Raw genomic sequence first — 21,636 nt, 5'->3', positions numbered from 1 at the left:
TTTCCCGATCTGAGATAGCTGGTAATTTAGTGTCTACTAAAAAATCTTCTAATTGCAATGTAGTGGATGTATTATCGGAACTATAAAGATTCCCATAGAAAGAAGCAAAGGTGGAGTTGATCTCCTTAGGGTCTGTCATTAATTTGTTCTCTGTTTGGATACCAGTTATATTGTTTTGCATCATTTGCTGTTTTAATCTTGCTGCCAGAAGCTTCCCTGATTTTTCCCTACCTTCATAAAAGATTATCCTTGCTTTATTTAACTCATATTGAACTCTTCCCCTAATTATATAATCATATCTAATTTTCAATAAGCGTAATTTATTCCATTGTTCATCTTCAAAATGCCTAGAAAGAGTTCTTTGGTTTGTATGAATTTCATTGGATAATACTTCAAGTTCTTCATTTTGTTTTTTCTTGTGATGACTAGCAATTTTAATAATTTCCCCTCTAAGGGAGCATTTTAAAGCTTCACAAACGGCTGCGAAATTAGACACAGAATCCCTGTTTAAGGCTATGAAATTCTTTATATATTCTGATATTTGTTCTCTGATTTTTGAGAGTTATTGACTCTCCATTATTTGGATCTAATGGATGGTGATGGTAAACTGAAAACGATTTGGATTGGGCTATGATCAGCAACTAATATTGGATGTATTGTACATTCCAGCATATTTTGAGTTAAATCTTGATCTACAAAAAATAATCTAATTTGATGTCTGTTTGAATACAAGGTGTAACCCCTCACTGTAGGGTGAAATATCCGCCACACATCTACTAAATTATATGTCTGCATTAAGTTTAACAAAGCAATTGCAGCTTATAAAATCCAAAGTGGGCACACTTGGGGTTTATAGACGTTTGGTGGTGCATCATATATTTGTTTTTCTCTGTCGTTTGACATTCTCTGATATTTCGCATTCTGTGTTCGACAACAATGAGGTAAAAAGTTTCTCTCTGCTTGAGTGAGGGACGGGAGGAGCCGCCTCCCTCCCCACAGACTGACAGGCAGCAGGCAGGGACAAACAAGCCAAGAAAGGGAGAGAGAGAAACGAAATTAATTCAGTAAACTGCTACAATAATATTTTCTGAGATACGCATCATATACCGATACAAAAACGCCCGTATTAATTTGTGATTTGCTCTCAACTTTTGACCGATACAAGCTGTTTGAATTGATGTGCCCATACCCCAAACATTTAGATCAGTGCATTGGTTGAAATCTGTGAAGTGTTACACCCCTAGGAAAATAGAAAGTCCAATGAAAGGTAGAGAAGCTAGCCTAAAATCAGCAGGCACAGCAGAGCTGTCAAACAGACACCTTCACAAGCAGCAGGAAGTGATGTGACAGCCCAGGTATAGTCTAACTGTGAAACTCCCAAAGATCTATGAGTAAAGAAAAAAAGATACCACATTCTTAAAAGTTCCTCAAACTTGGGAAGTTGCTGTTCCATTCCCACGCCCACCAGGGAAGAACTGATAACATCATAAACGTTTAAATTGGAGAGATGGTAGTAGAGACATTACATCACCCATTTCTAATGTGGTGATCATGCTGACACATGATGGTGTCACATGAAGTAGGCGTGAAGACAAAGCTCATATACAGGATGGGAGGGCAGGCAAACCCTCCAGACCAGCTCTGCCCTTGTGGACATGAGCGTGGCCTCGAACCTGCTAACTGTCTGCACTGGGAAAATCGATGGATGATTTTGTATTCTGCATGCAAACTCAATAGCTGTCACCCTTCGAAAGATGATGGATCTTGACTGTTTTGGAAATACACACTGGAGAGGATTCTTTGTGTTTTGTGCTCCAATTACATCAATAGTTCAATATTTTTTTGTGTCTTTTCTGCTTCTCCAACATGTCAAATCAATCTCAGACCAACATCACTGTTGGAGTGCAGTATCAAGGGTCACTGGAGAGAGCGTTGTTTTCCACTCTGACTACGTTGCCATGCTGCTCTTTCCTCTACATTAATGGGGTCATGCTGTACACCCTGAGGAGTAAGCGGGTGTTTCGTGAAACCTCGCGTTACATTCTGCTGTATAATCTTCTTTTCGCAGACACCCTTCAGCTGGCACTGAGCCAGTTACTTTACATACTGACTGCTTGTAGAATAACACTGACATTTCCTGTGTGTGGTACTCTCATAATGCTCACCGATCTCACAACTGAAATCTCCCCTCTCACCCTGGTGGTAATGTCACTGGAGAGATATGTAGCTGTGTGCTACCCACTGAGGCACGCTGCCATCATCACCATCAGAAGCACAGGCGTGTCCATCGCTGTAGTGTGGGCCTTCAGTTGTCTTAACATCCTCATTCACGTTCTTATAATGTTAACTTTCCCCTTTGAAGACCTGGAGAGTCTGCAGATGACTAACCATTGCTCCAGCGTAGCCATGTTTCTTGTGCCAATGTCTGATCATTACGACAGAGGCTATACTTGTTTTGTCTTTCTATCAGCTGCTGTGGCAATCATTTGCTCCTATATTGGTGTGACCGTAGCAGCCAGGTCTGCCTCCACAGACAAAGCCTCAGCCAGCAAGGCTCGTAACACAGTGCTGCTGCATCTGATACAGCTGGGCCTGAGTCTCTCCTCAACCATGCACTCCTTACTCCTCTTAGCTATCGTGAGAACAGTAAAGAGAATAGTATTTGTGCGCATCCAGATTGTTCTCTTTGTGTTTGTTTTCATCCTCCCCAGGTGTCTAAGTGCTCTCATCTATGGCCTCAGAGACCAAACCATCAGACCCATCCTCATGTATCACCTATGTTGCCGACTGAAACTCTCAGTCATGTTCCACCGAAGCTGAGGTCTGGCCATAGGCTACATGGAAGGTTTCAAGCATGTGCATATGTGACATTTCAAAACCCATGCAATTATCAGGCAGGCCTTAATAAGCAAGCACATCCAATTTTACTGACTGAATGAGAAATACATTTCCAAAACACTGATAAACTCATCTGTAGTCAATATTCCTGAAATCCAGACTATAACCAGCCTATAAAACTGTTTTAATTTTGTCCACCGAGGACATAAGTTAGCTATAGATATCATATAGATATCAATAAAATAAGAATGCTACTTACTATTGTATTGTTTTGTATACTATTGTACATTCCTGCATTATATATGGTCCTCACATATTACATTTTTACTTAAAATTAGTGCAACAGTAGAATAAGCTCCAATTCCCAGATCACCAACATTACAGGCAACCACTAGTTAGGAAGACCTGATCTGCAAACCTGTAATACAAATCCAATCCATAAAGTTTGAAAGTAAAATGTGTTTGTGCGTTGATGCATTTTGTAGTTGTAAACAGCTATTTGCTTTTGAATTCACAAATGTTATTCCTGTGCCCCAGGACAGTTCAGTCAATACTTGTGAACATGCAAAACTCTTTCCTAAAGCTAGAAAATGAAGAACTGACCCTTGAATTTGTGACGTCACTGGGATGTAAAATCTGGCTCTGCTCCATGGACAGTGAATGGGGCTCTGACTTTGCTCTGACCCAAATGAGGTTTAAATTCTGGTTCATACCTGTTAGCATAGAATAGAATATGAACTTCATACACAACTCAACATAGCATCTTATGGATCCACAAAGTCAGCCCCCCATTTGTCTGATTTTACATCCCAGTGACATCACAAGTTAAAGGGATAAAGGGTTCTCTCTGATTTCTAACTTAGTTCACAAACACTGACTGAACTGTTCTTGGCCACAGAAATCACATATGTGAACGATTAAAATGGGTGACATTTCAATGTGAAATACAGGTGGGTGTTATCACCTGCTGGGCATATCAGCCACACCTCCAACGGTGCCCTTTGGTCAGCTGCAGGTATTACGAAAGAGGGGAAGAATAATGTAAAGAAATTGCTGACACACGTTGCCTCTTCCTCAAGACCAAACGTGTATTCTATACGGCATTTGTCAGAGTCATACAGTTGAGGGTTAGGGTTAGGGCACCAACATTTCAATTACAGTATTAACTCTTTCACATTACCTTATAAAATAAACAGAAATTATTCCTTTCTGGTGAACATATAATGTACAATTATCAATAGGAAAATTCTCTCATAAAATAAGGCTAGGGTCCAGGTCAAAGTCATTGTGCAGGGTGTTTGTGTGTGTGTGTGTGTGTGTGTGTGTGTGGGGGGGGGGGTTCAGGGGTCATGGCTGGCTGGCACAGGGGTCGCTGATGTTGTTGAACAGTCCAATGGCCGCCGGCACAAAGGAACGCCTGAGGTGCTCCGTCCTGCAGCGTATCTTATCGCTTATTCTAATTAAGTATGACCGAATTCTACTATCCGGAGATTTTAACCTTCATATAGATGATGAATCAGACAAAAAAGCAATAGAGTTCATCAGCCTTGTATAGAGGCTTGATTTAATTCAACATGTAAGTGCACCAACAGAACATTAGAGGCCACTCACTTGATCTGGTTCTTTCTAAAGGCATTGATATTATCATTTCATCCATCCTTGATGTCCCTTTCTCTGATCACTTATGTATTTTTTCTTGCTGACATTTGCACTGCCAGTCTGACCCCCACTGAGTGATTGGTAACAAAACGGCATTTAGATGCTGATGCATTTTCTGCCCTGATGAGCTCTGTGCCTCCCCCTGCTACTGGCTGCTCCCTCCACAAAGTTGTGGATATATTTTATGAAAACCTCAGAATATCTATTGACAGTGTTGACCCCCTGAAAGCTAGAAAAGCACACTGTAAGAGACCGGCACCATGGAAACACGATTTTACCCAAAACCTTAAAAAAAAAGAGTATAGAAAGGCAGAATGTAGATGGAGAAAATCTAAACTAACTGTTCACCTAGAGATCCTCAGAGAAAACATTAGAATGTACAACCAAGCTATTCGAAAAGAGAGACAGACTTACTTCTCCAATATAATCATTGAAAATAACCCCAGATAATCCCATAATATTGTTTTCCACAATTAATAGCTTGCTCCATCCATTTCAAAATTCCAATCTGGTCAACAATTTATCCTGTGAAGACTTTGCCTTATTTTTTAAGAATACAATTTCTGTCATAAGATCCAGCATTAAGAACACGAGCGGGGACCTGGTACTGGACCTTCCGCCCAACCCCCCCTCTGCTACACTGAATAACTTTACTCCAATAGCTGGAGCTATGCTTCATAAAGTAGCGAAAATTTTCACTTTTACGCTGATGACACAGCTTTATCTATCTGTGGAGCCAACTGACCCAAATGCCTGGACAGATCTCCCTGTCTGCTTATCAGAAAGCTCAGCGGTGTACTGCCTCCCCAGACTTTGGATGGGCTACTCTGCCAGCAGTGGAATTTTCTCCCCACCTGCAGAAAAGGTGATGTTGTCGTTTCTGACCCCTTTTCTGAGGGACAGGCTTCATGACTTGGCAGTCTTAATCTTCATCCTTGCCCAGGACACCAGCTCATGAGCCTTTTTTCAGCAGCCTGGATGTGCATGCTGCTGTCTGCAGGATGCTTGTGACGTCGTCCAAGTAGCCTCTCAGTGGGGGTAGCCTCTGCCCTGATGGTAGCTTGACTCCTCCTACCATCTGTCTTGCGCTGATGAAGATGATCTCGAAGACTGCCACAAACAGGATGGGAGAGATGGAGCATCCCATGGCAATACCGACCTCCAGCTGTTGCCACCCAGTTGTGAAGTTTTGGAGGGAAGTACATCTGCAGGTCTTTAAACTAGCATGACACAAGGGTGCAGTCCGGCATATGGAAGAACTCCATGGCAAACTCAATGAGTTGGTGTGGGACTGACCCATAGACGTTAGCGAGATTGAGCTACACGACTGGCTCTCTGGATCTGTTCCCATATCATTGAAAAGTGCTCCACACACGCTGGGAGGCCTGGGACGCCCGCTTTCTGGCAGCTGGTATCGATATAACCATTCTCCATGAGGTAGCTGGTCATCCATTGGGATGATCTTGCAAGATCTTGCCTTCCACATTCAGCAGCATGATGCTCCTGAACTGGCTGATGCCTTTGGAGTGTGGTGTTGAACTGGGAAGTAGGTGGTGGAGGGCGAGGCACGTACCCTGGTGGTCCTAACAGGATGCTCCGTGCAGGGTCGCTGTACTGGCCTCTGATGTGCTGCTCCAGCTCCTCCTTGGTGACCTCCAGCTTCCCGCTCTTTTTGTCCTCAAGAAGCTGTCTGGCGTGATTGAAGGGGTTTCTGAAGAAACTGGCTCTTTCCTTTTCCTCCACTTTCGGATCTGCTCAGTCCTCCATAGGCAGGCTATCCTTCACTTGACCTCCTCCCAGAGGACCTGCAGCCCCTCCTTCCCAGCCTCTGTTGCCTTCCTCGAATTCCTCCTGAGCTGCCGCCACCTCTGCACCAGCTGGTTGATCTCCTTTTCCCTCCTTCCTTTTCCTCTCTGGACTGCCAACCGCTTGCTGGTGATCTCGCCGAACCTCTCTTTGCACTCCTGGTACAGGATGTCCCCAAACAAGTTGAGCTTGGACTCTTTGCTGCCACGCAGTGCGTTCTCCTGCACACTGCTCAGATCTTCATCCAGCTTCCACCAGGCATCAGCTTTGTTTGATTTTGGCCACTTGATCTTACTCCTCCTCCCTAGTTCCATCCTCTCAGCTCTCTGGATTGGCTCAGTTCTGGAGGAACTGGTTGCGGTGTCTCCTTGGTGATCCTCAGGGGGGTTGCTCTCCACCATTGGGCCTTCCTGCTCTGCCGTCTGCCCGCCTTCAGCAATGTTAGGTCCTTCAGCACTTTGGTTTTCTACCCAGCTTTCGGTTCCTCTTATCTGACCTGACACTGCAGTGCAGGGGCGTTGTAGTGGGGGGAAAAGTGGGACTGACTACCCAGGGCCCCAATGCGGGGAGGGCCCTCAAAAAGCCTGGAATGAAAAGTTTGTTTTTGTTTGCAATTTTTTATTTCTAAACTAAAACTAAACTATAACTAAATTAAAATTGGCTGAATAAATCGGTTGAGAGACTGAACTTTGTATCAAAAAAAAAAATAGTGGAGGCTCTCTGAGGCCCCTCTCACCCCTTACAAAAGGCGCAAAATGGTTTAGTCCGCCCCTGCAAGGATTCGTCTCTAAACGCAGCTAATCGAGCCAAGTGACTGCTGAAGCTGGAGCACCAATGTGCACTGTGATAGTCATGTCTTTCCCGAAGAAAGGGAAATTGGGGTACCAAAAAAAGAAAAGAAAGAAAGCCTCATGCCTCACCTTACAGGGATCCTCCACTGGAGCAATGGTGTATACAGATCCTCCCTCTTCGGGGGCTTTCAGAACCCTATACACCACCGAGCTCCACACATCTTGAATTTTGTGGCGGCCCCTCACTCCTACATCCCTGAGATATACCAGCTGTCCTTCCTGCAGGGGAGCATCCTTCACCTTTTGGTCATGATGTGCTTCACAGCAGATCGCAGCAGCTTGCAGATGCCTTGTGGCTCCTTCAAACGCAACCCGGAGTCTGGTCTGGTGCTCCACAATCCGGTCATGAGTACTGCCTGCTTCTGGGACCGGGATTCTTCCTAGGAGGAAGTCAACAGGTAAAAGAAGATCTTGACCAAACATCAGAAAGAAAGGGGACTCACCCGTAGATTGATGTGCTGTTGTATTGTATGAAAAGACAACTTGTGGCAGGTAGGATGACCAATCCCTTTTCTTAGTTGTGGGTAATGTACGCAGAAGATTGTGCAGGGTACGATTAAACCGTTCACATTGGCCATTCCCAGCAGGATGGTAGGGGGTAGTATGAGACTTCTCAACGCCGTACAAACTGCATAGCTGTTGAATCAGAGCACTCTCAAAATTCCTGCCCTGATCAGAGTGGATACGACTGGGCACGCCAAACTTGCAGAACCACTCGTTTACCAGTACTTTAGCCACAGTTGAAGCCCGTTGATTGTGGGTGGGAACTGCCTGGGTGTACTTCGAGAAGACATCCGTCATCACAAGCACACTCTCCATCCCATTCTTAGATGGCTCCAACAAGGTAAAGTCGACAGCCAGAATTTGGTTTGGGCGTGCAGCAAGAAGGTGGCCCATATAAGTACGGGTTGATGGCTGGGTGTCCTTGGCTACCTGACACCTTTCACACTCTTGACACCAGCGCTTAACATCTTGGTGCATACCGGGCCAGTAACATCTCTGCCACACCAAATTTACCGTCCGTTCCACACCCTGATGGCCATGCTCATGGTGCAGCTAGTGTAAGACCTGGTTCTTTAATGACAAGGGCAGGACCAGCTGGAGGACCTCGTCGCCGTCTGGGGAAAAGACTTTGCGGTAGAGTACACCATCTTGCTCCACTATGCGATCCCGCTGCTTGACCAGCCCAAGAGCTTCCTTGGACATCTGACGCCGTTCGGCTGCATCTGGACCCTTCTTTCTGGTCCAGAACACCAAGAAGTCATGTATGGTGGAATCTGCTTCCTGTAGGACACGGAGATCAGGGGAAGTGTGACAAGGGAAAGCAGAGATGGCATTTTGCGTTACCTCGAGTGCTGGGCTGACGATGACTTGTTGCACGGACTCAAGAACTGGAGTGCCAGGAACCAGATGATCAGCTGCACACGAGCTGGGTAAGTACTGCCGAGAAAGGGCATCTGCATTGCCATTACTCTTGCCGGGCCTATACTTCCTAGGGTTATTGTCAGTGTATACCACACATTTCTGCCCTAACAGGTATTCTCTGAACTTTTCTGTCATGGCCCACTTAGGGGCCAAGAACTCCAATTTCATGGAGCTGTAGTTGTTCATATTACGTTCTGATGGCTTAAGGCCCCGACTGGCATATGCTATAGGCCTGATCTTACCATCTTGCTCCTGAGAGAGAACGGCTCCCAGTCCCCTGTGGCTGGCATCCACTTCGAGGATGAAGGGCAAGGAGAAGTTGGCATAGGCCAGCACTGGTGCTTCCACAAGCTTGCTCTTCAGGCCTTCAAAGCTCCGCTCACACTCCTTGGTCCATGCCGCCATCAAATTCTGCTCCGACTTCTTCCGGGTCTTGGTGCCACTCAGTTCAGCAGCCAGCCGGTGCAGAGGGGCTGCCAGCCTAGCAAAGCCGTCCACAAAGCGCCTGTAATAGCTGGCAAAGCCGAGGCCCAAGTAGCCAACCTCCTCTTTGAAGAAGAAACACTTCTCCAGCTTGGCCTTAAGGTTCTCCTGCTTCAGCCGCACCAACACAGCATCCAGGCGCCCCATATGTTGGGCTACAGTGGAAGAGAAAACCACAACGTCATTCAGGTACAACAACAAAGACTGACAATGTTGGGCCCCAAATATCCTCTCCATTAATCTTTGGAAGGTACTCGGGGCATTGCAAAGCCCAAAAGGCATCCTGTTCCATTCAAACAGGCCGAAGGGGGTGCAGAAAGCCGTCTTCATTTTGTCCTTCTCCATGACTGGCACTTGATTGTACCCACTAGCCAGGTCCATAGTGGAAAACCAGTGGGCACCAGAGAATGCGTCAAGGGACTCTTCAATCCGCGGCAGGGGCAAGGCATCCTCCCGTGTCTTGCCGTTTAGCAGCCTGTAGTCCACGCACAGCCGAAGACTGCCATCTTTCTTTTTGAGCAGGACAATGGGCGATGCGAAGGGGCTACTACTTTCCCTGATCACCTGCGCATCGAGAAGCTGGTGGATGTGGGCTTTAACTGCATCATACTCTGAGGGAGGAATGCGTCTATACCTCTGTCGTACCGGTGTCTCATCAAGCAGAGGGATATCATGCGAGATCAGCTTGGTGCAGCCCAAGTCTCCCTCATGAGCTGAAAATACACCACTGTGTTTCTGTAGTAAGGACCTAACATGGCCCTGATCTTGCTTAGACAGGGCAGACAAGTCAACTGCATTAATCTTCTCCTGCACTGAGCTAGTGACTGTCTGAGAAGACACTGTGGCTGAGATATGCTCCTCAACCTCTGTGACCCCTGTGGGTAGACTCACTACATGGGCATGGCTCAAGGTACCTATTACAGTGTGTGGGTAGAGCACAACATCATTGATCCCCACATTGACTATAGGGATGTAGACTGTACCTCTTGTCAGTTGGACCAGAGCTGGGGATGCGAGTAGACCAGCAGGTAATCCGGCACCCAGAGGTTCAGACAAGGCATCATTACCCGAGTGATGCTGGAAACAGGTCGCTGCCACAAGCTTCATGGTACCACCCTCCTACCCTTGACTCTTACTCTGCCTGAGCGGTCAGGGGGCGCATTGACCTGGACACTGTTGTAGTGCTTGTTGGAATTGGCTGGGGGCCTGTGACACAGAGGGCAAATCAAAAAGAGCAGGGCCATGGCGTACAAATAACTCCCTGTAACATGTTCTGATAATGTTCATACCTAGAATACCTGGGGCAGAAGATGAATGACCAGGGGGGTCTTTAACGACCAACCATGCTTTGCAATTACCTTATCGCAAAGCTCAACATTAAGCTCAAGGTAACCAACATAGGGTATGTCCAGCCCATTAGCGGCCTTAAGCCGTAGCCAATGACATGACCGGAGCTTCTCTGCACCCCAGGGTTCAAAGTTCTGGACAAAGAAACTCTCAGTTATGGTGGACACCATTGACCCTGTATCAGGTTCTCTGAACCTGACTCTGAGCCAACTAGGCCTCCACCTGAACTTTGGCTCAGCAGTTCAGGTGAAAGTTTCCCGATTGCTGATTCTGGGAATGCGACCTATCACTATGAGTCGTAGGAGCAGCACGGGAAGATAGCTGAGCTTGTACATGAACTCTCTCACCATCACGTTCCCTCGCAAAGTGGCCAGGTTTCTGGCACCTTCTACAAATGACAGACTGTTTCCCATTACTGAAAGGGGGCCTGGGGGCATTCTGGAGTGCAATAAGACTACTACTAAGTTGGTTTAGCTGTTCCTGTTGATGTTTTAACATTTCCTTTGACTGTGCCAACTCAGACCTTGAGTTTAGGTTACCTGACCCTGAATGAGGACCTCCCACCACTGCAAACTGGACACCTGCAGCAGATGGGACAGAGTGGCTCCTTCCCCTGCTACCCCCTGGCATCCCCTCCCGCTCCCACCTAATGGCCTCGCTACAGACATCGAGCAAGGTGGCGGTGGGATGGCGTCTGACAAACTGCTTTAATTCCCTGCGGAGAGCACAATCATACACATGTTCAACAAATTGGTCACGCAGTAATATACTGGAGTTTGGCAGGCCATTAGGAGCATTAGTTACAACCCTGTCCATCAAACACATCAAAGCATGGGAAAATTCGTGCAGTGTTTCACCCTCCTGTTGCTTTCTCGAAAAGAAGTCTTCCTGCAAAGAAACATAGGATTTAGAACACCCATACAACTCCTGCAATACGTCAAGGATTTTGTCTGGATCCTCCCTTTCCTCTCTAGATCAATATTTTATCTCCTCTCTTGCCTCACCTTCCAAATGATCATAAATGAAAAGTGCTTGATCAGCCCAAGACAAGTGGCGGGCACGCATACAAGCTTGAACTTCCTCCACCCACTCTGCAATGCTTAGACCAGTCCTACCTCTAAACATTGGGCATTTTCTGTCTCTAGGGACATAAACCAGTCACTCAATTACTGGAGCACTAGAGGAGTGGGGCTGAGGAGCAGAGTCACTTGTTGATGCAGCACTAGTACCAGGTGCTGCTTCCCGTTCCCGCAGCAGTCGGTTTTCAGCTTGCAATTGGGCAACCAAGTCTCTTAACTGGCTCGCGTCCTCCATGATGAAGAGGGAGACAAGAGCAGGAGAGGTTAACACAGGCCTGTTGCTTGGAGTTCTAGATGTTTGCAGGACCAGCTGCTGTTTTGCCTATGTCATACACACTAACCACTAAAATATACAAATGCATACACATTCATATACAAATACTTAACATAAAATGAACCAACTAAGTACTAGACAAAAAAACAAAAAAAAGAACACACGTCTCTGCTTTTACAGTAATCCTGCCGACAACGCCAGAATGTGGCGCGGTGCCGATATAAGCAAACAGAATATAACTAACCCGACAATGCCACCTGGGGAATTTCACCCCAGGAAGTATATTGAGGAACCTGGACTAATACCTCGGTCATACACAGGCTACACAAGTTCGATAACTGAAGGAAGATAGAGATGTGATTCCAAAAGAAATGCAAATTTATTGAATAATTAATGACTGGAAGGGTCTGTGGAGAGGATGGGTTAAACACAAATGAAAAATGAATCAAACCTATGTGAAAGGAAGTAACAAAATGTTTATTACAATAATTTAATCAATATCTAACAAATGCAATTATTTTACTAAAACACTTCCAGTACTTACAAAGGGGAGCGTGGGCTGAGGCCAGCAATGGAGAGGCAAACTAACTGAGGGCGTGTCCAGGGGTGCAACCACTTAGCTACCACACGTGTATTCACTACAAAACAGCAATCACGGCAAACAGGTGAAAAACAGTGTCCCAGTGCTCTTTTACCATTACAAGCTTGTGAAGAGAACCGCACCAGGGTGTCTAGCCTCCCCAACCAACCAGCACTCTGCACCACTATAGGGAGATAACAGAAATATTAAATTACTCGAGCAAAATATAAAAAGGTCATTAGTAACAAACCAGTTGGCTCACACTAAAAGTACCTGACACAACTGGCAACAAGATAAAACAAGCAAGTCAACACACATACACAGTAAATACAAAACTATCTATAGAGGCAAAACAGCAGCTGATAGAGACCTACAATACAAGAGACACATTAGTAACAGGTCTATAACAACTATAATAACCATTACCTCAGGTATTTATCGTACCCTACTTACCCCTAACTACAGTGACCAGTACCTTGACGAAATGTGCGTTGGCTAAGCAGACTCAGGGTGGTAAGAATCCACGGCACCCAAGGGCAGACAGGAACTACAGCAGATAAGATTGATCAGTTGCAGTACCACTTCACATGTGCTTGGTGCACAAACAGTTGGAAAACATACCTTAAGTCACAAATCTCAGCCAGCAGACACCAGTACGACCAGGTAGACAGGAGACTATTACAAACAAAATAAAGCTCAGTCATTGAGTACATAAAAAGACCCTTAAACAACCTCATGACTGCATCACCTACCTCAGAGTCACAAAGAGGGGCCAATATGGCAACCAACAGGCAGAGAAAAGGAAAAGCAGCCATGATGCCACAGCTTCCTTAAATACCCTGACAAGCTAATTGGAGGGCTGGACCAGGGAGGAGTCAATCTAATGCTGTGGGGGTGTGTCGAGACCTAAGAGGGAGTACTGCATTAATATTGAAACAAGTGTTCCTACTACAATCGGAAAGAGAAAGAAAGCAAACTGAGGGAAAACAACTGCTAACTAATTTCTTTCAAAAGAAAGGTGAGCACAACTAACACAGTTTAAGAATGGTTTAAGCTAATATCAGCAGTTGTTTAGATTGAAGGCAGTCAGCCAGGAATCTAGCTTGGAGCATATTTGCATTGTATAACATAAATTAATCAGTATCATAAATGAATCCGCATCATAGCTACAATGTCATATGACATTATATCTATCAACATTACCTAGCAAAGCTTAACATCATGAAACACATGGCAAGTGTCACGGTGAGGTGTGGTGAGGACCCAAATGCAGGACAGCGAGGCAGGTAGTGATCAAACCCCAAGAATGGGTGTTTAATATAACGGGTGCAGGAAACAACAGGTAAACTTAACTGACACGTAACAGGAAATAATGATCCGACAAAGACTGACTGGGGAACAAGACTAATATACACATGGGGAGGTGATTACAAATCAGAAACAGCTGGGGCAAACAGAGAACATGGCACGTAGAACTAGACAGGGAACATAATACACATAGAAATACAAAAACTAGACAATGAAGCAGGGACTGAAAGTCACAACCGTGACACAAACAGAAAACACTACAATTTGTCAAAAAAAATGTATTGGGGACCCACTCAATTTCCCTGGGACCCACTCAAATTACCACCTGTGGGTCCCGGGGACTCACTACATTGAAAACCTATTTACATCACTGCCACACATGCTTATTTAAAGGAGAATGCCACCCCTTTTGAGAATTCACAAATGTTATTTTTGTGCCCCAGGACAGTTCAGTCAATACTTGTGAATGTGCAAAACTCTTTCCTAAAGCTAGAAACTGGAGAACTGGCCCTTTAATTTGTGATGTCACTAGGATGTGAAATCTGGCTCTACTCCATAGACAATGACTGCCGAGAGACGAGCTGAGGAAATTCAGATATGTTCATTTGTACGACACCTCATCTCCGAATTATAAAGACTACCAATGTCAGTGAATTTGTGGTGAGAAATATCCAGAATGAGTTTCAGAGAATGTAAACACTACTTCTTCTGTTATTACTTCTGTACGAACAAAGCATGCCACTGCCATCTAGCGTTTTGGTGGTCTTCACAAACCAAATCACCAACACAGAACTATAAATACTTGCACTGCCGTAGACACCTGCGGCGTAGCCACAGTGGCACTTTAACGCAGAAGTATAACTTGGCCTTCAGGGCAGTGAGGCTTTAAAGGCCTTCTAGGGGGGTATATAATCTCCACAGCAAACTAAAAGCGAAACCAAACACACACAGTAAAGTTGCTAAAGTTCACACTTGAGAAATAATCCATTCAGGGTAAGCAAAACTTACAACAGTGTATCACAAACAATTCACTGCAAACAAGGGTCCCAATGCCTGCACTGAGACTAACCTGGAAGCCTGATACCTGAGGGTGACCAAACACCTAGCAGGCCAAGCTCTATTCCTCCCAACACTCTGAGGGCTGGTGGAAAAAGGAAGGTCAGAGGAAGGAGCACTTTGAGGAACTCCCTCCGAACAGGAGGCAGAGCTGGAAGATTTGGGGCGGTCAGAGCCCATGTCCTTGACAGAGGTCAGAAACCACCTTGGTGGGAGTGGATAAAATGAATCCTGAAATGCTGAAGGCTCTGGATATTGATGGGCTGTTGTGGCTGACACGTCTCTTCAGTGTTGTGTAGACTTCGGGATTGGTGCCCTTGGATTGGCAGACAGGGGTGGAGAGGGGTTCCCATTCTTCACATTAAGTCAAGCATGTCTGCGGGAGTGACTGAGGGAGAGGTCGTCACGCCCGCAGTTGCCAACAGCCTCCTATCAGTGTCGGCGTCCCCATCCATACCACCTCCCCTGCCACCTCTGACAAGGAGCCCATGCAGATTGGAGGGATGCGTCTCTCCCAGGGAGAGCGGGACCGAAGGAGGAGAAATGGCTGTTGTTTGTATTGTGGGTCTCCTGAGCACTTCCAAGCCTCCTGTCTCAAGCGTCCAGTAAAAGAGGAGACCCGTCAGTAGATGGGGAACTTCTGTTTCCAGCAACTTCTCCCACTCAAGTGATGTTGTCAGCTGTCTTGTCTTGGGGTTCACATGTACTGGGCTCTGGGGAACCAGCTGGATGTTTTATTGGCTCAAGCTTGTGGAATAGGAGGAGGCAATGTGCACCACGGCACTGGATGGGCGGCCCCTAGGCACCGTCAGGCACCCTTTTTGGCTGGTCCTGGAGGGGACCACAGGGAAGAGCTCGCCTTTTACCTCGTCGACTCACCAGTGCTCCCTTTGGTCCTAGGTTGTCCCTGGCTCTCTTGTCACAAGGAGGAAATGAAGGAGGCATTGGAGGCATAGCATTGCTGGTTGGAGGGGCATGAACATCCTTTTGTGGTATGGATGGACCACAAAAACCCCTCATACATCTGGGAGGCCAAATATCTCAACTCCCGCCAAGCACGGATGGCTCTCTTCTTCACCAGGTTTAACTTCAACCTCTCCTAATGACCTGGCAGTAATAATGTCATGCGATTTTGACATCTCAGAGGAGAACGTGGAACCTGAGCCCATCCTGCTTTCGTCCTGCATTATCGCCCCCATGACTTGGGGAGTGGAGGCTGAGGTCTCCCAATCATCTTTATGTCCCGGCACCTGTGCACTCCCGTGTGCTCACATGGGGTCATTCCTCCCGGTTAGTGGGTCATCTGGGGGTACAGAGGATGCTGCTTTTGGTCAAGCGGCGGTTCTGGTGGTCTTCCATGGCCCAGGATGTCTACCACAAATCCCCAAACCAACGTCCCGCTGGTCTGCTCTGCCTATTGCCGACACCCCACCGTCCCTGGTCTCACCTCTTGGTTGACTTCATCACTGGCCTGTCCCCATCTGAGGGAAAAACTGTTGGTGGTAGATCGCTTCTCCAAGGCGACTCACTTCATCGCCCTGCCTAAGCTTCCCTCCCCCCGTGAGACTGCAGCTTTCCTACTGCAGCATGTGTTTCGTCTCCACGGCTTCCCCAGTTCATGTCCCATTTTTGGAGGGCTTTCTGTTCCCTTGTTGGGGCCTCCGCCAGCCTCTCGTCAGGTTGGAGACCACACTACGCTGCCTTGTCGAGTCCAACCCAACTACTTGGAACTCCTAGCTGGTAAAGGCAATAGCCGATAACCACCTCCAGTCTTCCTCCACGTATGAGACTTCAATTACCCATGTGAAGTATTCTGCTCTTTTCTAGTACACACGGACATATTACATATTATAATCTCCTCTCTGTCATGCCAGTCCTGCCAAGTCTTGGTCTCACATAGCCACTGTCTGCGTCCTAGTTCTCAGCTCCGCATCATTACAAGTTCAAGTTCAGGTTGTATAGTGCTCTAGTCAGGTTGTCTTTTGTTTATTCACTGTCAATCTTTATGGCAGTTCGTGATAGGTAAGTTTCAGGTTTTATTTATTTCCTATATCCTAGTATAGTTAGTTTAGCTAGGTAGGTAAGTAGATAGGTGTTTAGTTATTCTGCTTCCCCACCTGTTCCTGTGCTTCCTGTGGTTTCAATAAACCTGTTGCTGCTGTTCCACTGCCTCTTATCTATACTCTGCGCTTGGTTCCAATACTGTCATCTTTTGCATGGCTTGCTGATCTTCTGTTGCTGCAAAAGTTAAAGAGACATTCCAGAATCCAGCAATAATTAAGGAGATATTCCAGACCATTCCCACCAATCCTCACTCCATATCTTCATCCAAAACTGAGGGGTTGCCAGGTGTACAACAGCTGTATGTGTTGTCTCCTTTCCAACGGGTTTCCCACAAGTAGCCTCTGAAGGATGCCATTTTGTAATTACATTAGAGATATGCATAAGGCTTTCAGTCGCACTTCGTTTTCAGAGGGTACAGTAGTAGAAGCATGTGAAGACAGATAAGATGCATAAAACACCAATGTGATAAGATGCGTAAAAAATAGGGGTGCGTCGATCTGTATCTCGACGCATGATCAACGATCCTATTCATGTAAGCTGGGGCGTAATTTCCACTGGGGACGGGGGGGACATGTCCCCCTCTTTTTTAACCGCAAATATCGTACTTAATACGCTACTGTTTGGCCAGCCATCAGATTCTGAGAATGTGAATTGAGCTGCTGATTGTAAGGCCCTGATATACTCCAAAAAATTGCCACGGACGAGTAGCGGACACGGACAGCCTGCCTGCGCGGTTCTATAGTACATTTTGGCGTCTGTGGACCAGTGTTGCCAACTTGGCGACTTTGTCGCTAGACTTAACGACTTTTCAGATCGCCCCTTTATTTCTCAAAAGCAACTAGCGACAAATCTGGCGACTTTTTCTGACCATGGGAAGCAGTGTTAATGTGTTGAATCCCAAAGCATTTGGCAATAAATTGGTACAGCTGATGCCGGTTTTCTCTACTTGCTTGTCTAATCCAGAGAGGTCTGATGATCACAGCGCTTCCCACACACAGCGTAGCCCCCCTCCCTCCGCTGAGAGCAGGGACTGTAGGATAGGGTCCACTTGTAATTGCTACCGGCGTACGCCGAAACTGGCCCGGATGGGCGGAGTCAGCACTTATATTAAAACGGGCTACACCGCGGCGTGCATAACAAGTGCAGCATTATATATTGATATGCAAATTATCGTATGACATCATCTGGCGACTTCTAGCGACTTTCTGAGCAGTATAGTATAGTACTGACAGTGTGTGACTTCTAAAAAAACTTCTAAAAAAAGTTTCATATTCTTTGATACATTTTGTATATGTTTGTTGTGATTGAAGTTGCAAATGACACATTATCTATCGATAGTGCCACAATAATGTACCATAGATCTGTCAGTCCTATTCTTCAAAATATATATCTATCCATAATTGAATAACTCAACATGTGAAGTTCACTAAAGTTGTGGGTTAAGCAATACAGAAAGTAAGACAGTTTTTCTTATGCATATTTAGTACTATTCTGGCAGAATTTAGCATGATGACCAACTTAATTATTTCCCGGATTTTGTATTGGTTACCGTAGTCCGTAAATGTATGTAGAAATGCAGGAAATGGGATTCAAATCGCAAATTGTTTTCTGGGGGAGTACCCCCAGACTCCCCGTTTTATTGTGTCCTCCCCACTTCTCAAACCAAAGTTACGCCCTTGAGCCCAGGTATAGTCTAACTGTGAAACTCCCAAAGATCTATGAGTAAAGAAAAAAAGATACCACATTCTTAAAAGTTCCTCAAACTTGGGAAGTTGCTGTTCCATTCCCACGCCCACCAGGGAAGAACTGATAACATCATAAACGTTTAAATTGGAGAGATGGTAGTAGAGACATTACATCACCCATTTCTAATGTGGTGATCATGCTGACACATGATGGTGTCACATGAAGTAGGCGTGAAGACAAAGCTCATATACAGGATGGGAGGGCAGGCAAACCCTCCAGACCAGCTCTGCCCTTGTGGACATGAGCGTGGCCTCGAACCTGCTAACTGTCTGCACTGGGAAAATCGATGGATGATTTTGTATTCTGCATGCAAACTCAATAGCTGTCACCCTTCGAAAGATGATGGATCTTGACTGTTTTGGAAATACACACTGGAGAGGATTCTTTGTGTTTTGTGCTCCAATTACATCAATAGTTCAATATTTTTTTGTGTCTTTTCTGCTTCTCCAACATGTCAAATCAATCTCAGACCAACATCACTGTTGGAGTGCAGTATCAAGGGTCACTGGAGAGAGCGTTGTTTTCCACTCTGACTACGTTGCCATGCTGCTCTTTCCTCTACATTAATGGGGTCATGCTGTACACCCTGAGGAGTAAGCCGGTGTTTCGTGAAACCTCCCGTTACATTCTGCTGTATAATCTTCTTTTCGCAGACACCCTTCAGCTGGCACTGAGCCAGTTACTTTACATACTGACTGCTTGTAGAATAACACTGACATTTCCTGTGTGTGGTATTCTCAATATGCTCACCGATCTCACAACTGAAATCTCCCCTCTCACCCTGGTGGTAATGTCACTGGAGAGATATGTAGCTGTGTGCTACCCACTGAGGCACGCTGCCATCATCACCATCAGAAGCACAGGCGTGTCCATCGCTGTAGTGTGGGCCTTCAGTTGTCTTAACATCCTCATTCAAGTTCTTATAATGTTAACTTTCCCCTTTGAAGACCTGGAGAGTCTGCAGATGACTAACCATTGCTCCAGCGTAGCCATGTTTCTTGTGCCAATGTCTGATCATTACGACAGAGGCTATACTTGTTTTGTCTTTCTATCAGCTGGTGTGGCAATCATTTGCTCCTATATTGGTGTGACCGTAGCAGCCCGGTCTGCCTCCACAGACAAAGCCTCAGCCAGCAAGGCTCGTAACACAGTGCTGCTGCATCTGATACAGCTGGGCCTGAGTCTCTCCTCAACCATGCACTCCTTACTCCTCTTAGCTATCGTGAGAACAGTAAAGAGAATAGTATTTGTGCGCATCCAGATTGTTCTCTTTGTGTTTGTTTTCATCCTCCCCAGGTGTCTAAGTGCTCTCATCTATGGCCTCAGAGACCAAACCATCAGACCCATCCTCATGTATCACCTATGTTGCCGACTGAAACTCTCAGTCATGTTCCACCGAAGCTGAGGTCTGGCCATAGGCTACATGGAAGGTTTCAAGCATGTGCATATGTGACATTTCAAAACCCATGCAATTATCAGGCAGGCCTTAATAAGCAAGCACATCCAATTTTACTGACTGAATGAGAAATACATTTCCAAAACACTGATAAACTCATCTGTAGTCAATATTCCTGAAATCCAGACTATAACCAGCCTATAAAACTGTTTTAATTTTGTCCACCGAGGACATAAGTTAGCTACTCATTTGAAGAGTATGGAAATTTGTTTTAATTTCATGCTATGTATAATTTCGTAAGAGTAGTTCTCCTCACTTGATGGATACATCAATTTGGAAGAAAACTTCAATTTCAATTTCAGGGAATGTGGAGGCAGAGCAAATGGGCTAGTGCCTTTCAATTAAATTCAAGCTAGGTTTGCTGCACTTAATGATATGCATGATCATACATATATATAGATATCAATAAAATAAGAATGCGGCTTACTATTGTATTGTTTTGTATACTATTGTACATTCCTGCATTATATATGGTCCTCACATATTACATTTTTACTTAAAATTAGTGCAACAGTAGAATAAGCTTCAATTCCCAGATCACCAACATTACAGGCAACCAATAGTTAGGAAGACCTGATCTGCAAACCTGTAATACAAATCTAATTCATAAAGTTTGAAAGTAAAATGTGTTTGTGCGTTGATGCATTTTGTAGTTGTAAACAGCTATTTGCTTTTGAATTCACAAATGTTATTCCTGTGCCCCAGGACAGTTCAGTCAATACTTGTGAACATGCAAAACTCTTTCCTAAAGCTAGAAAATGAAGAACTGACCCTTGAATTTGTGACGTCACTGGGATGTAAAATCTGGCTCTGCTCCATGGACAGTGAATGGGGCTCTGACTTTGTTGACTTTTCTTTGAGTTCTTAAACCCAAATGAGGTTTAAATTCTGGTTCATACCTGTTAGCAATGCTAGAATATGAACTTCATACACAACTCAACATAGCATCTTATGGATCCACAAAGTCAGCCCCCCATTTGTCTGATTTTACATCCCAGTGACATCACAAGTTAAAGGGATAAAGGGTTCTCTCTGATTTCTAACTTAGTTCACAAACACTGACTGAACTGTTCTTGGCCACAGAAATCACATATGTGAACGATTAAAATGGGTGACATTTCAATGTGAAATACAGGTGGGTGTTATCACCTGCTGGGCATATCAGCCACACCTCCAACGGTGCCCTTTGGTCAGCTGCAGGTATTACGAAAGAGGGGAAGAATAATGTAAAGAAATTGCTGACACACAATGCCTCTTCCTCAAGACCAAACGTGTATTCTATATGGCATTTGTCAGTCATACAGTTGAGGGTTAGGGTTAGGGCACCAACATTTCGATTACAGTATTAACTCTTTCACATTACCTTATAAAATAAACAGAAATTATTCCTTTCTGGTAAATATATAATGTACAATTATCAATAGGAAAATTCTCTCATAAAATAAGGCTAGGGTCCAGGTCAAAGTCATTGTGCAGGGTGTGTGTGTGTGTGTGTGTGTGTGTGTGGGGGGGGGGGGGGGTGGGGGTTCAGGGGTCATGGCTCGCGGGCACAGGGGTCGCTGATGTTGTTGAACAGTCCAATGGCCGCCGGCACAAAGGAACGCCTGAGGTGCTCCGTCCTGCAGCGTATCTTATTGCTTATTCTAATTAAGTATGACCGAATT

At 45.4% G+C, this 21,636-nt stretch overlaps 2 protein-coding genes across 2 annotated transcripts; both read left to right on the top strand.

The window, feature by feature from the left end:
- Window positions 1–1,866: 1,866 nt before the first annotated feature.
- LOC144541756 (odorant receptor 131-2-like) lies at window positions 1,867–2,820 on the top strand. The gene has a single exon (XM_078286651.1). The coding sequence runs from the start codon at window positions 1,867–1,869 to the stop codon at window positions 2,818–2,820; it is 954 nt and encodes a 317-aa protein (XP_078142777.1).
- A 16,147-nt stretch (window positions 2,821–18,967) lies between these two features.
- LOC139920158 (odorant receptor 131-2-like) lies at window positions 18,968–19,921 on the top strand. The gene has a single exon (XM_071910133.2). The coding sequence runs from the start codon at window positions 18,968–18,970 to the stop codon at window positions 19,919–19,921; it is 954 nt and encodes a 317-aa protein (XP_071766234.2).
- The last annotated feature ends 1,715 nt before the right edge of the window (window positions 19,922–21,636 follow it).

This window comes from Centroberyx gerrardi, chromosome 11, assembly GCF_048128805.1.
Source record: "Centroberyx gerrardi isolate f3 chromosome 11, fCenGer3.hap1.cur.20231027, whole genome shotgun sequence".
Classification (NCBI taxonomy): Eukaryota; Metazoa; Chordata; class Actinopteri; order Beryciformes; family Berycidae; genus Centroberyx; species Centroberyx gerrardi.
This window is presented reverse-complemented; position numbering and strand designations above follow the sequence as displayed.

What these genes read in the sequence shown, in the direction of transcription:
- LOC139920158 (XM_071910133.2), top strand. Translation starts at nt 18,968, where the DNA reads ATGTCAAATCAATCTCAGACCAACATCACTGTTGGAGTGCAGTATCAA.
- LOC144541756 (XM_078286651.1), top strand. Translation starts at nt 1,867, where the DNA reads ATGTCAAATCAATCTCAGACCAACATCACTGTTGGAGTGCAGTATCAA.